Here is a 14,611-nt window from a genome sequence, read left to right on the forward strand (position 1 = left end):
GAATAGGTCCCGGTGTCGACTGGTAGCAGTGGGAGGACTAAATATTTATAGTGAAAAATAGGGACTCCTTCCTCTATAGATGTCGCAATTGTGACGGTGTTATTCCTAAGAGGCAGTGTAGCATTTTATTATAACGACTTGATGTATCTATAATTGTGTTTGAAAATTACATAAGATAATGACTAATAGCCTAGACCTAATGAATTAGTGTGTGGCTTCTGTTGTTGCAAACCTACAATACTTTGGTCCAGAGGGGAATTTCTGCAGTCAAAATATTATATCGGAGATGAGTGTGGAGTATCTAATAAACAAGGACCTTTTCGCCTCCCTACTTTCCTTTTTCTAGCAGAGATGTTGTGATTCTATCTCTGCTCTATTGTTACTTTTATGGTGGTGTTCAACTCAGCTTCAATATGTGGCCTTTCTGTAAAACTTTTAGTACAATTTTACTATAATGTGTCGTCAAACCCAATCATGTGTTTTCGAGCAAAGACATTTTTGGTAAAAACATTACGTACTTACATGTCATGTCGAAATTAGTATAAAGTCCAAAATTTACAAAACATCATCCAGTAGTTGACATGCTAAATCTAATTTTCGGAAAAAAAAGCATGTAGTATTATCAAGAGTAAGTAAGATGGCAGGCTTGAAAACAGTTATCTCCCCCTGATTTCAAGCATGTGAAGAGTTGATAGCAACTTTGAAAAATTGTTTTTAATAATTTTTCTACTGGACCATTTTTTGTAATTTTTGGAATTTATACTGATTTTGGCATAGCATGTAGTAATGTTTTTCTCTGAAATGCATGCTTTCAAAGACACGCTATAGTAAAGTTGCACCAAACTTTTGCAACAAATACTTGTCTAGCTACAACAACCATCAGCAATTTCTGGTACTCTCTGTCTAAAACAAAGATTTAATGAACAGAGCTTCTTTCCTGGAACTGTCCATCTGTGGAACACAATACCATGGGGCTGCTTTCCAGCTAGCTACAATGTGGTTGTTTTCAAATCTAATATAAATAAGTTCTTGCTAAGCCGTCCTCTCATATAACTAAATTTTACTACAGTTCCACCATTACTGATCATCATGGTGTTGTTCACCGTGACACCCATTAAACTATATCCTAGAGAGGCATCTGGTCCTTGACGAGCAGTAATCCCCCACCCTCAAATTCTACCTGTGGTGATAACGGTAGATTAACACAAAAATAAATAAATATTCTTTTGTGAACGGATTAATTTTTACTTTAATGGCAGTGGAAACTTCTGGTCTTCTTGATTCTTAATGTTATATTGCATTTTATCAAATGATTGAAAGATTGCAGGTTGAAAAATGGGTGATTTAATCAATTTCAATGACAATGAAAACATGGGAGCGTGAAATATTTGTTGATCATCATTCAATACCAGGCAACATTTGATCTCCCTGCTAGGATATGTTTATGAAAATTTTTATTAATGGTTCATTTATTGATGATAGCTTTGTTTTCATAATTTGTTTTAAGATTTTTCTATTGGCTTGTGAATTTAATTAAATTTTTAGCTGATATTTTTTCATAAATATTTTAGAAATAGAATTTTATGTAGTTTTGTATTTATCATTATATAATTAACTAGCGGGGGGTACCCGGCGTTGCCCGAGTGTTTGGAGGTGTGTTTGGCAGACGGGGGTGGGGTCTGTTAATGAAAACCTAAGAATAAGTGAAGTAAAAAAAACATAAAAATGAACATTTAAAAAAAAAAAAACCCAAAAAACATGTGAAAAATGGCTTAAATAACCCTGCTTCAATATTAAAATTTAAAAAATCAAAAAAAAAGAAGACATCTCACACCACGATTCGAATCCAAAACGTTTAGATAATGAGGCCGCGCTCTAAGCAACTGAGCTAAGACGACGTCGCCTAAATTGAGTCGCTTTTTCAAATATTTAAAGTATATCAGATTACAACGTCGTATGACGCATGCGCAGAGGCGAACTCGTCATGAGAAGACAGTTTTTGCTGACCTCCCCCCCCCTGTAGAAAACTACTGATTTAAGGGTTAAGGAATTAATGTTTTTGGCCAATTTTTCGATATTTGTTGGGCGAAGGTTGGAACTTTAAAATGATACCGATCTGGCAAAAATCTGTGACCCGTGTGGAAAGTTTTTGTGAGACATACATGCAAACACACACACACTCATACATACATACAAAGAAACACATATACAAGCACATTTTTGCTTTTATATATATAGATTTGGATTCTAAATCTTGAAAATATATCTCTGATCTCTCTGAAATTCAATATGGCAACGTAAGACGTTTCCCATGTGTTTTTTGAATTTAGTGTTGGGGGGGGCTATATACACTGCAATAAGTAATTTTTATTTAAAATGTTTTTTTTTTTTTTGAGACTTTAAACATCTTCATTTCCTTAAATTTTTCTTCAAATTCTATTTTCATTCTGCATAATGAACTTCCTAGTGTTTGAAAAATTCAGGTATTTGCATAAAAAAAAACAAAAAATTTGTGTATAAATGAACTACATCTTTTAGAAATAATTAATTGTGTATATATATATGTATGTGTATATATATATATATATACACACACACACTTATAATATATACAATAGTTATCCAAGGACACATTTTATCTATAATAATTAAATACATAAAGAACAAATATATTTTTTATATTTATATCTGTAAATATTTGTATTCATGCACATCCCTAGAATGTGGAGGTGACTAGAATAACTCTTCCTAAAAAAAACTCCCAGGGAGAGTAACTTATATTTAAAATACAACTATCGCCAGAAAAAATAACAATAAAAATAATTCTTTCTCTCTCTATTTACTTTAATTAATTTTTTTTTTTTTTTTTTCCCAACAGCCACCATTTACACCCGTTAACTGCTGGCCATGTGAAGGAGGAAAATCTCAATTCTTCAACGCCCGAATGTTGTACACGGCTGTCAAGCGAAGAAGAGGTCGATGAGACACACAGTAGCAAGTCTGGATCTATTTATTTGTCTCACCATCCACGCCCAGCTGCGGTAAGTTCATACACAATACTTACGCTAGATCATTGGTTCCATAAAAATAAAACAAAGAAATTTTACAATTTTCAAGCAAATCAAACATTGAAAACCTGGATAAAAATCTTTTTATATTGCAAGGAAATGTACTTCCCCTTTTAAATGATCTATTTACAACATAATCACATCAAACTTGGGTCCCAGAAGAACTATGTATGTCTGCTTTTGTATTTATGAAGGTAGCATTAAAGAAATTTAAGTCAATTAAAAAAAAATTAACGCAGATTATTTTTTATTACTGTCACATAAAATATGCACACAGATGAGTTATCAGCATTCACAAATGCAAAGTAACAAAGTCATTTAACAAATGAAACTTTTACTTTTAAACAGTAACGATTTTATCGTATTGCATTGAATTGATTTGGAAGTTGATAAAATGTGATATGTCTATTCTAAGTGTATAGAAACAGGTTTTCATCAAAAAGTTCCTCTATATTAAAAAAAAAAAAAAAAAATTGTATGATGTATGTACCCTTGACAAAATGAAAATATCATATTCCAAAACTTGCTTAACTTAATCAGACAGTTTCATTTTTATAAAGAAAATTATATCAAATGATTCTTTTCTTTTTTTTAACATTCAACTTTAGGTTGATACATTTTCAATTTTTTTCTAACATTCAACTTCAGTTTTATACATTTTCCTTTTTTTTTTTTCCATTTCAGATGTGTACATTCGGTGGCCGTTTATTCAAAAATGGTTTATGCTTCTTTAACAGAAAAAGTGATTTAGTCCAATCAGCTCTTTATAATGTTCTGGAAAGACTCGCCCACCCTCCACCGCACAAGTGAGTACATCTTATAAAGGAGAACATGTATGTATGGATCGTAGAATCATTTGAGGCTTTACATCCGTAAAAACTGAACATAGGTCTGTTCATTCCACTTATACGGACTTTTGACATATGAGGTTCTTACAACTTTGTCTGTTTTAATCTTGTGTGTGAGTCGCAGGTGACATTTCAGTCCAGCCAATGATTTACAAAAAAGTCCACAAATTGGCCAAGAGTGTTGGAGTATATGGCTCGGATGGAAAACGATACTTTATTTCTTTTCCTAATTTGATGCTGCATTTTTCATAATGCCATCAAAGCATGTAGACTTCTATTCGTTACAATTAATCACAGTCTCTGAAAGCAGCCAGGTTTATTTCAGTCATCACCTATATATATATATATATATATATATATATATATATGAAACTAGGATAATAAAATTACAAATGAATGACACAAGCATTAATAAACTGTTTAAAAAAACTATTTATGCAAATTAGGCAAGCAGATGTGTCCGAGTTCTCTACTACAGTATTTCGCTGCAGAATTGGGTGAATGTTATTATTGGAGATAAAAATTATTTTAAACAAAATCTTCAGTTTGTTTGGGTTTACCTACTCATTTGTGACCTAATTGTGTTAAAAGTTTGATATAAAATATAAGCATGTTTATTTGCCGTAAATATTGGTTGTGAGTAAAGTACCTTGTTGCAGCTATCTTGTTTTTCATAATCTACCAGACTAGTAATGAGGGTCAGATACTATTTTAATTCAAGCCATTAAATTAAGTGGGTCCTTTGATATATCAAGAGGTGCATTTACGACGCTGTCCGGGACTTTTCTGAAAAAAAACAAAAAGAACAACAAGATGGTTGTCATTGATTACTTCACTCACAACTAGTATTTATGGCAAATATGTTTATATTTTATATTAAATTAGCATAGCAACCCAGCATTTCCCCCCGAAGCAAGTGTAACATTTCTATTAAAACTTCTGTTTCTGCCTCTATCCCCTTACACACTTTTCTAGTTTACTCTCTTTCTCTCTTCCTCTTTCTTCTACACCCAGCCTATTCTTCTCTCTGGACACACATGCATGCACACACAACTTGTTTTTTATAGATTCTTTTAGAAATTAGTCTGTGTAAGGGAATCAACTTCTTGATTTTTTTTTTTTTTTTAATTTCTTCTCTTTAGTGCATGAAATGTCTGGAAAACTCAAGACAACAAAATCTATGCTAGTTTATGTAAAAAGATTAATATTTTTCTAGTTTAGGTAAAAAGATTAATATTTTTCTGAGTTTTAGATATCCATCCAACTGATTAAGCTAGTATCAATATTATGGGTGTTTTTTTTGTAAATATGCACATACTCACACCTGCCCTGTATATTACGTATTAAACTTTTCTTTCAAATTTGTGGTTATAAATGAATTTGTAAACACAAATTGTTTTGGACTAATTTCCTCACTTGAGATTTCTTTTAAAGTAATTTATGTCAGCAAAATTCTAGAAGTGTAAGCCATGTTTAGTTTCATAACAGTTTCCGATGGTTCGTTGTTCTAAACAAGTCTTGAGAGGTGACTGGTTTGCAGTAGCAGAACAGTTTCCGATGGTTCGTTGTTACACACAAGTCCTGAGAGGTGACTGGTTTGCAGAAGACAGTTCCACAGAGCAAAATATTCTTACCGTGTCAAAACGGAAAAAACATGCGAAACTGCTACAGAAAAGGTTTAATATTTATGGAGCAATTCTGGTTTCTGATTGGTTGGTAGCAGAACGTGAATTAATTTGATTCGTCAGTTCCTAGCAGTATCATTTATAAATAGAATCGTCCACCTGTGTGGGATCATACCCCATTATACGTCCAAAATACTGCAACAAAAATATTAACATTTACTAAAAAAAATTGTCCAACATATCATTTGAAAATATAGTATGCTCGTTGAAACGGTTATGACTTTGAAAATGTTTAAAATCTAAATACTTATAAAACTTTGTGGGTCTTGTTATCTGACTTGTCGTTCAGTGCACATCATGATTATTATGGACTTGCTTGAAAGTGGACGTCATCACGAAGGATGGATGGTAGTTGCTAAAAGCGAAAATTACACGTCTTTAGTATTTCAGCATGAATGTATAGTGTCCAGTGGAATCTACATTGTTACAAAAATGTTTCGGTTTTTGTTTTTTATTTGAAGGTAAAATCTCTTTTTCATAAGTAAAGGGACCAAAGAATGTCCTTTAAAAAGGAAAGATATTGAAATTTCGTAAGGCGGAAATCATTCATTTCCGCCTTACGAAATTTCAATATTTTGGGGGACATTCTTTGGTTCCTTTTGTTTTAGTTTTTTTAATTCTGGCATGATGAAAATATTAATACAAGATAAATTTTAACATAAGAATGTTTTTGGTTGTCATTTTTATTTATTTCTTAACAAATCAACGTTCAAAATTTGCTTTTATCCAGGATGTTATTCTCACTATGTGTGTGTGTGGTATCAACATAATATTTAACATAATTGTGTGTGTGTGTATATATATATATATATATATATATATATATATATATATAATGAAATCTGGCTTAAAAGCCTAAAATGAGATTCAAAAATTGTTTGAGGTCCACCTTAAAAAAATGTGAGATAGATGAAAGAACCTGGGAGAGTCTTGCTTTGGAGAGTGGAGAAAGACCTTGCGGGGAAGAGGTGGGCAAGTTTGAGGCAAGTCGAACCCAGTATGAGCGGCTGAAACGTGATATCCGGAAAGGGAGGGTGAAAGGAGTAGTGGATGGACGGGGGGCGCCAAATTGGTCCTGAGTGTGAGGTGTGCGGAAGATTATGTCTGAGCAGAGCTGGGCTGATAAGCCACCTGATTACTCCTCAGCGCCGTGGGCCACAAAGCAGTCTTGTGTTGCCAGATCTGTGTCAACTGCGGGCGGACATACAAAACACCAGGTGGTTTGAAGCGGCATTTGATTATACATAGAAGTGACCATCAAGAACGTGCTGCTAGTGGCACACATGTCTGCACAATGTGTGCCAAAGAATGTCAGTTTGGTAGGACTTAAAAGCCACCTTCGTGCGGCCCATCACTGATTTGTTTTCGTGTTTCTGTTTATCTATTTTTTTTTTTTTTTTTTTATTTTTTCTATATCAAGTAATGGCAATGTTCGAAAACGATTTGCTGCCATCATCATTTATATATATATATATATATATATATATATATATATATAATAGGACAACAAGAGTATGAAATGAAGACACAAAACTATATATTGGTAGATATAGAATGGATCATTTATTTAATAATGGAATACAGGCAAAATTTGATGGATAGAAGGGACTCTTTATGCCAAGGCATTTCGAAGCCTAATGCTTGTCATCAGAAGAGTAGAGAAGGTGCTAGGTAGCATGGGGAAGATGCAGCATCTTACGTAAGGTTCATTAGGGAGCCTAATGCTTATCCGGATAAGTCTTCTTTGTGGAATTGAACTTTCTCTTTTCCTTTTAACTTAAGCTATATATATATACACACACACACACACACACACACAATTATGTTATCAAAGAATATCTCTTTAATGAAGCAAAACTTATCAAGATAAAAAAAGTTCAATACTATTAAGAGGAGCAAACAAATATATTAAATGAAAGATGAGGAATAACTATTTTTATATCATCAGAACAATAAGGAAAAGTAAAAGGGGAAAATTAAGAATATATATATATATATATATATATATATATATATATATATATGGTATAAATTTTTATTTATGCTAGCAATGGAATGATTCCAAGATTTTTACCGATTCTGTTCTAAAATTCTGATTTGAATACAATTTCTGAATCTTTTAAAACTTCTAAATATTTAACTCTGAAGTTGTTGATTTTATTTTTTTAGTATTCCGATTACTGTAAAATTCCATGTAATATATGCGCATATTTTTGCAAGCGTAAAATAAAAATACAATTATTTTTGGGATATATAGATTTGAGTTTTAATGGTAGTTTATGATTAATAAATATTCATCATTTTATCATTAGTATCAGCAATGGAAAATTAAGTTTCTAAAAAAAAAAAAATACAGCACGCATGAAAAAAATCATTTTTGGCATTGGAAAATAGTCACAAATTTTTCCGATTTTGATACCCCAAAAAATTCAAAGCTTTTCGATACTGATTCGGATTAATCGTCTCAACACTAATTTATACAAACGCTTCTTCATATCAGTGAATACAATGAAAGAAAAAAAAGTATTTTCAGTATATTTACTATGGCTTGATGCAGTTGGCTTTTGAATAATATTGCAGTTGTTGCATTTATGCGAAAATGTGTTCATCAATAAAAATTCATACTAAAATACAGCTCTGCTTGTTATTGAGCACTACCTTAAACACTGTAGCGTCATTGGATTAACATCTATTAACAAACAACAAATCCTACATGTACATACACATATATATATATATATATAGTTACGCGATTCCTTTGGAACTTACCTGTTGGATTGGAAGTTTTTAATTCGACCGTGTTTGGATTTTACCATTCTTGGATTTTTACCCTTCACCGGACTATCCATTCATGTGAAATCGTTTTATCATTTTTTCTTTTACCTCACCCTTTTTTTTAACCAAGTAAGATCTGTGACTTACTTTTGGTTTCATTAAATACTTTTACATGCAAAATCCGATCCCGCATTTTGCTAATTCCTGCCCTCTGATGAAAAGGAGAGTATTTCTGTGAAACTCCGCGGATTAAGGACTATCCACTTATCTTGTGCTTCCTTTTTAAAATTAAATATGTTTTTAACTCTTTTTCAAGATGTTTTTTAACATGTTTTATTAATCATTTGTTCATATATATATATATATATATATATATATATATATATATATATACACACACACACAGAGAACTTGAATGCCTACTAGACACTGTCCGCAAGTGTCCAAGGCCTCTCTGTACAGGGGTTTGTCAGGCCAACCTGGCATTAAGACACTTTCTCTGAAAGTAAACACTGACGAAATATTCAAAATCACATAGTATTTGCAGTTCAAATAACATCTCAGAATAGCTAACCTACATTGGCTGTTACGGAGAATGGTGCACCTTCTCCAGGTGATGTTACTTCAAGTAATAGCACAGAGCTGGATACTTGACCAGACTAGATGAATTTTTGTTTTGGAAACCAGTAAGACCAAGAGAACATTAGAAAGATATACTATAACATAGTTACTGGTCAATTGGGGAGAGGAAAATTACATTCTGGATTTCTTTAGTAAGCTTGTTGTTTGAGATATAAAAGAGAACTTTAATGGAATATTTCAATATCTATGTATTTCATATAGAGATTAAGAGTTAGCCCCCAAGAAGCGGCTCCCATGATTTCTGAGAACTTCAACTGAAATAAAATGAAACACAAGGAAATAGATACATAAACATAGGTATAATATGTAGTAGTAAGTAGTTATGCTACACATTTAAAAATGAATAGGTTTAAGGTTTCAAGAATTCATACTATCATAGAATTCTCTGCAAGGACAACGGATGTAAGTGTTAAGTAATAATCAGATCTAGCAAGCGTAAGATTGCAAATTACTTAAGACTTTTACCCAGTTATGGCTGACAGTATGAGAACAAAGGGTTCTGTTTGAAATTCCTTACAGATTTCCGAGTTTGACATGATACACCTTAATAAAGTTAAATCTGTTGAAACATAGTGAGAATAACATCCAAGATGAGAAAATTAGTTTGTATAACCCAAATTACCAACCCTAGTCTTCAAAAGAATACTGAAAATTATCAATATTTAAAACTATTAAAGATTGTTTACTTCTTATTTTTTTTTTTTTAAACAAATTTTTTTTAAAGATCTTATTAAAATGAATGTTTTCTTTCACCACAGGAAATTGTGTGTTGAATCAAACCTACCAAAAGAACCGCAGCTTGTGACGAATTCCAAGGATCCATATGAATTCAATATGGTGGACACAACATCTGGAAGCATCCATAAGTCAAATAGTGTCATTAATTCTACAAACAAAGGTGCTGTGAAGCCGAAATCAAAATCTTCTGCCAGTAAAACGTCAAAACCCAAAGACAGTGGCACGAAAAGCCCAGGGCTTCTCTCGTCAGCGGCAGGTAGCAATGTAGCAAAACGGAAACAGCGTAGCAGCAGTATTGTGCAGCAAGTAGGCCATCCTTTGACGGCCACATCGAATCCAAGCTGCACCAATTTGGCCAACAACGTTGTGAACATGTTGTACACCCATAACAACGCCGTTGCCACCTTCACCTACCCGAATGTTAACTTAAGCACAGCTACACTTAATCATTTCAATGCAACTCTACCGACAGGGAAGCAACCTTCTGCATACAAGGATCTTGGAATTTTAGTCACAGGTTTTGATCATCGGAATTATGTGGTAAACGGACAATATGTGAACAACGCCTGCTTGACGGAAACGGGGATGGCGCAACTTGCGGCACAGGAGGAACGATGTGTCGTTGGTGGAAGTGTCAAGCGTAGTCACAACGGGAGCATTAAAAGCTCCTGCGCTGGTAGCAAATCGAGCAGCGTGCTGGATTCTTCTTCCTCTTCTTCCTCCTCCTCCTCCTCTTCTTCCTCCTCTTCCTCCTCTTCTTCGTCTTCTTCACAATCGGTGTCAAGCAACAACCTTTTTGCCTCCATGCCACGGAACACTACCATGTATATGGATGCTAGCTCAGTGCTAGCGTCGGTCACTCTCGGAGCGACATCAAACAGCACTGTTGTTTCGCTGAGTAACAGTGTCCAGTCACCTACTCAGCCAAGTCCCTCAGCGACACCGAGTCCACATCACAGATCAGTAAGTATCCAGCCGCACATGTCACACTAGAAAAAACAAAAAAGAACAAAAAAATTATTCTGTTTGATGAACCATTTCCATCATTATCCTTCCCCCTACTCACCCCTCCATCAGCACACATGTAATAAAGATACAATCTCTTTCCTATCTCGCTCATCTCCAGCCAACATTCGATCACTCCATACTCCCATCAACCCTCTCTCTTTCTCTCCTCATCCTTTCACTTCAAGAGGTCTCATGTGGCTCTGTCCGATTATTTGGTGTGAGTGCGCGCACATTAATGATAGTTCCCTCCTTTTGAATTGTTGCAAGAAAATCAGTTTCTTTACAAGTTTTTATTATACATCAATAAAATTAATTTTCAAGGAAACAAATTAAAATAAATAAATATATATATATATATTTATTCCAAATATAAATAATTTTTATATCCATTTCCTTTCATCTGCATTTTGTCTTCTCCAAATTCCTTTTTCATTCCACAAAAAAAAAAAAAAAAACCCTTTCCAACAGTTTTTTATGGAACATACATTTGTCACTGAGGAGTTGTTTAGTGAGCTTCCACTATTTAACAAAACATGTGTAAGGCCTGCTTCATAAAAAATTTCTAAAAATTATGAGTGAATTAAATACAGCTTCTGGTTTGGGTATTATAACTAATGAGGAGAGAATAAATATATATATATATATATATATATATATATATATATATATTTCTCTATATTTTTAAATCAATTAGTCTTTCAAATGAAATTATTTTTAGGAAAGATTTATTTTTATCATATGCAACACCCCAAAATTCCCTGCCATCTGATGGCTATAAATCTAGCTCTAAAAACTATTTTTACATAACATGTTTAATATAAATCGGTTGTCATTTTGAACACTAATTATTTTCAGTTCCTGTCTAGAATTTCCTCTATATTAAAAACAAAATTAAAGAAAATCTGTATGATGTAAATATCTGTTACAAAACAAAAAAAAAAAAAATCATATTCCAAAAATCACATAAATTGATCAAGTAGTTTTATTTTTAAAAAAGAAAATAAAATTTTTATAAATAACTGAACCGGCTGTCTCCTGCTATTTTATAAACAAAATCAAGAAACGGGAGACAACTCAACAATAATTTAAATTTGCAAGATTTATTTTGTAATACCCACAAATTCCCCTTAATTGCTTAAAAATAATTTTTATGAAAAACTACTTGATTAATTTACGTAAGTTTTTGGAATATGCTATTTTCATTTCGTCATACAGATTTTTCTTTATTTTTATTTAAAAAATAGGTGAGAAATTCTGGACCAAAACTTATTTTTCATTTGAATTACTTCCCTTGAAAGTTAATGCATACAATATTTTAAATGTTTTGGTAATTTATCCTCTTTTTTTTTTTTTTAAATCACTTTGGTTAATTGAATACTGCCAAAACTATTCCATATATATAGGAAAATAGGACAATAAAATTATAAATGAATAACACCAAACATTAATTTATTGTAAACTTTAAAAAATAGTTATGAAAATTAGGCATATAAATAAGTGTATTTTAGTTGTTGCTCTCTACTATATATATATATATATATATATATATATATATATATATATATATATATAGTATTTTAAAGATTATATTGTATTATTGATTTAAATAACATTGAGCTATTTTGGTAGTTGTTATAAATGAAAAGAAAAGGCATTCATATTTATTTCGATATAACAAATATAGAATCTAAATGCATATAGCTACACACACACACACACACACACATACATACATACATGTGTGTATGTCTATTATAAATGATATTATACAAAAGAAATTCAATTAGCCATATTGATTCCAGCAGTTTCATAAGATGTAGAAAAATTGGTTAGTTGGGTCAAGAGAACTACAAGCTTATCAGTGTTGTGAAGGTCAATCTTAATTAACCTACTCACCGACAATAGGTTGTAGTGCTTTTCATCGCACAATAGGCTATATATTTTATTCTAAAAAAAAAAAATTGGAATCAAATGCAAAGAAAAAGCTCTGGTGCATACAAAAAGGTCGACTGAACAAACTGAAACAATACCAAAAAAAACAAACTATTCTAACGATTGTTTTTAAAGGAATATGCAAATTAGTTAACCCTCATGTAGTCACATGCATATTTATAACTGAGTATATTAAGAAGATTGTTTTAATAATTTTTAAATAGAAAAAGTAGGCTTTTAATATCAACTAGCCTGGTTGCTCGGGTGTTTGAAGGTGTGTGTTGAGCAAAAAAAAAGTGGTGGCAGGCAGGCTCAAACCCATGCCGCAAATGAGGAAACGAATGCAAAAATGAAACAAAAAAAAACGTGACTTCTTTGCCGTTGTGTCCATCGCCAAACCATAAGTGGTGAAGGTTTAAACTAAAGCTAGTCAATCGAAGAGGGGTGACTTTAAAAATATTGGTGAAAAAGCGACCGTTCCTTGTAAAAAAGTGCCCATTTGAAGGTGAAGGAATTAATGTTTTACGTCAATTTTTCGATATTTGTCATTCGAATGATCGAGCTTCGAAATGATACCAATATTGTGAAAATCTGTCGCCTGTTTAAAGTTTTAGGCAGACATGCATAGATACATACATACATTTTAAAGGTGAGATTTATATTATAGATGTCAGAGCAAGAAAAAACTATAGGTATATAAATTTTTAAAAATTCATTATTTTAATTATTAAGTAAAATATGCAGACAGTGCTTCATGAAAATTCAGATACCTCATACTTTTGTGAAATTTTAACAATAGGTGTATTACATATCAATTAAAAAAATATTCCCTAAATTTCGGAGTATTTTAAATATTTCAGATTTTGTTGAAGTTGATTCAGTCAATATATACTAATTCAGTAAGATTTCCTGAATTTGAATTTCTTAAAAAAAATACCCCCTTTAAGGTTAACCTTTAATTTTTAGATATTTTCCAGAATCACAATCCATAATGTGATTTTAATCAAAATTGGAATAAGGATTCTAGACATATAGTTTGGTAAAAATTAGATATTGATTTTAATCTTTGCAAGCATGCGTAAAAGTGGTGCAAAACCGTGCTTTTCAGCATACTAATTTTACCCGTCCTGGGACAGGTTTTCTTCTAAATATGCATCAGTCTTTATTATAGTGGAGGATTACTATTAGTAGAATATACATGAAGAATTTAATAATAAATTTTTCAGTTTAACTTCATGTGCTTCATTTTTATATTTGTTGCAATCTCAATCCATTCACACAGCCTGTTTCATTTGAATGGAATATTACAAAAAAAAAACAAACAAAAAAAAACTTTTCTGATTTTATTTCACAGTTTACAAATTTTCTCAGTCAGTTGAAATGGTTGTCATATCATTTTAATACGAAGGGTAGATAACTCATTGACATAACACTAATAATAAGGGCAGATAACTCTTTAAAATTTGTTTGCTAATGAATCTATCCAAGTTTGGTTTGTTTTCATACGTACATTTTTGTGCTTCCCATATTGTTCAAAAAGCTTTCAGGATAGATTTGACATTTTTAAGATTTAAATTAAAATCACAAATTTTGCTATGTACAATCATAAATTATGAATATGAATTTATAAGCATTTTTAAATTGTTTCCTTGTAAACAAATCTAGGTGCTTTTTCGTTATAAAATCGAAATATTGAATTTCAGGTAAAACCAATGATTATCTATTTGTCATGTCGTAGTAGTAAACATATCTAAAAATTATGAAAAGCAAAAGATAGAAAATTCTTTGTTATAATAGCAAAATTCAAAAATCTATATACCTGATTATTTACTGTTAAAAAAAAAATCTAACTTGATCTGTTATGAAAATTCAATGTTTTAGATGTTGAAATGAATCATGAAGGGTTAAATTTGCA

At 31.8% G+C, this 14,611-nt stretch overlaps 1 protein-coding gene across 2 annotated transcripts in view; it reads left to right on the forward strand.

Moving 5' to 3' along the window:
* Positions 1 to 14,611, forward strand: part of LOC145252770 (uncharacterized) — a 405,119-nt gene that overhangs the window by 327,471 nt on the left and 63,037 nt on the right. For both annotated transcript variants that reach the window (XM_080112682.1, XM_080112683.1), the window contains 3 exons: positions 2,879 to 3,041; positions 3,753 to 3,874; positions 9,777 to 10,719. In XM_080112682.1, the coding sequence (XP_079968808.1) occupies positions 2,879 to 3,041; positions 3,753 to 3,874; positions 9,777 to 10,719 (1,228 nt within the window). The remainder of the gene's footprint in view (positions 1 to 2,878; positions 3,042 to 3,752; positions 3,875 to 9,776; positions 10,720 to 14,611) is intronic.

Source organism: Euprymna scolopes, chromosome 29, assembly GCF_053919585.1.
Source record: "Euprymna scolopes isolate OS-2025 chromosome 29, ASM5391958v1, whole genome shotgun sequence".
Taxonomy (NCBI): domain Eukaryota; kingdom Metazoa; phylum Mollusca; class Cephalopoda; order Sepiida; family Sepiolidae; genus Euprymna; species Euprymna scolopes.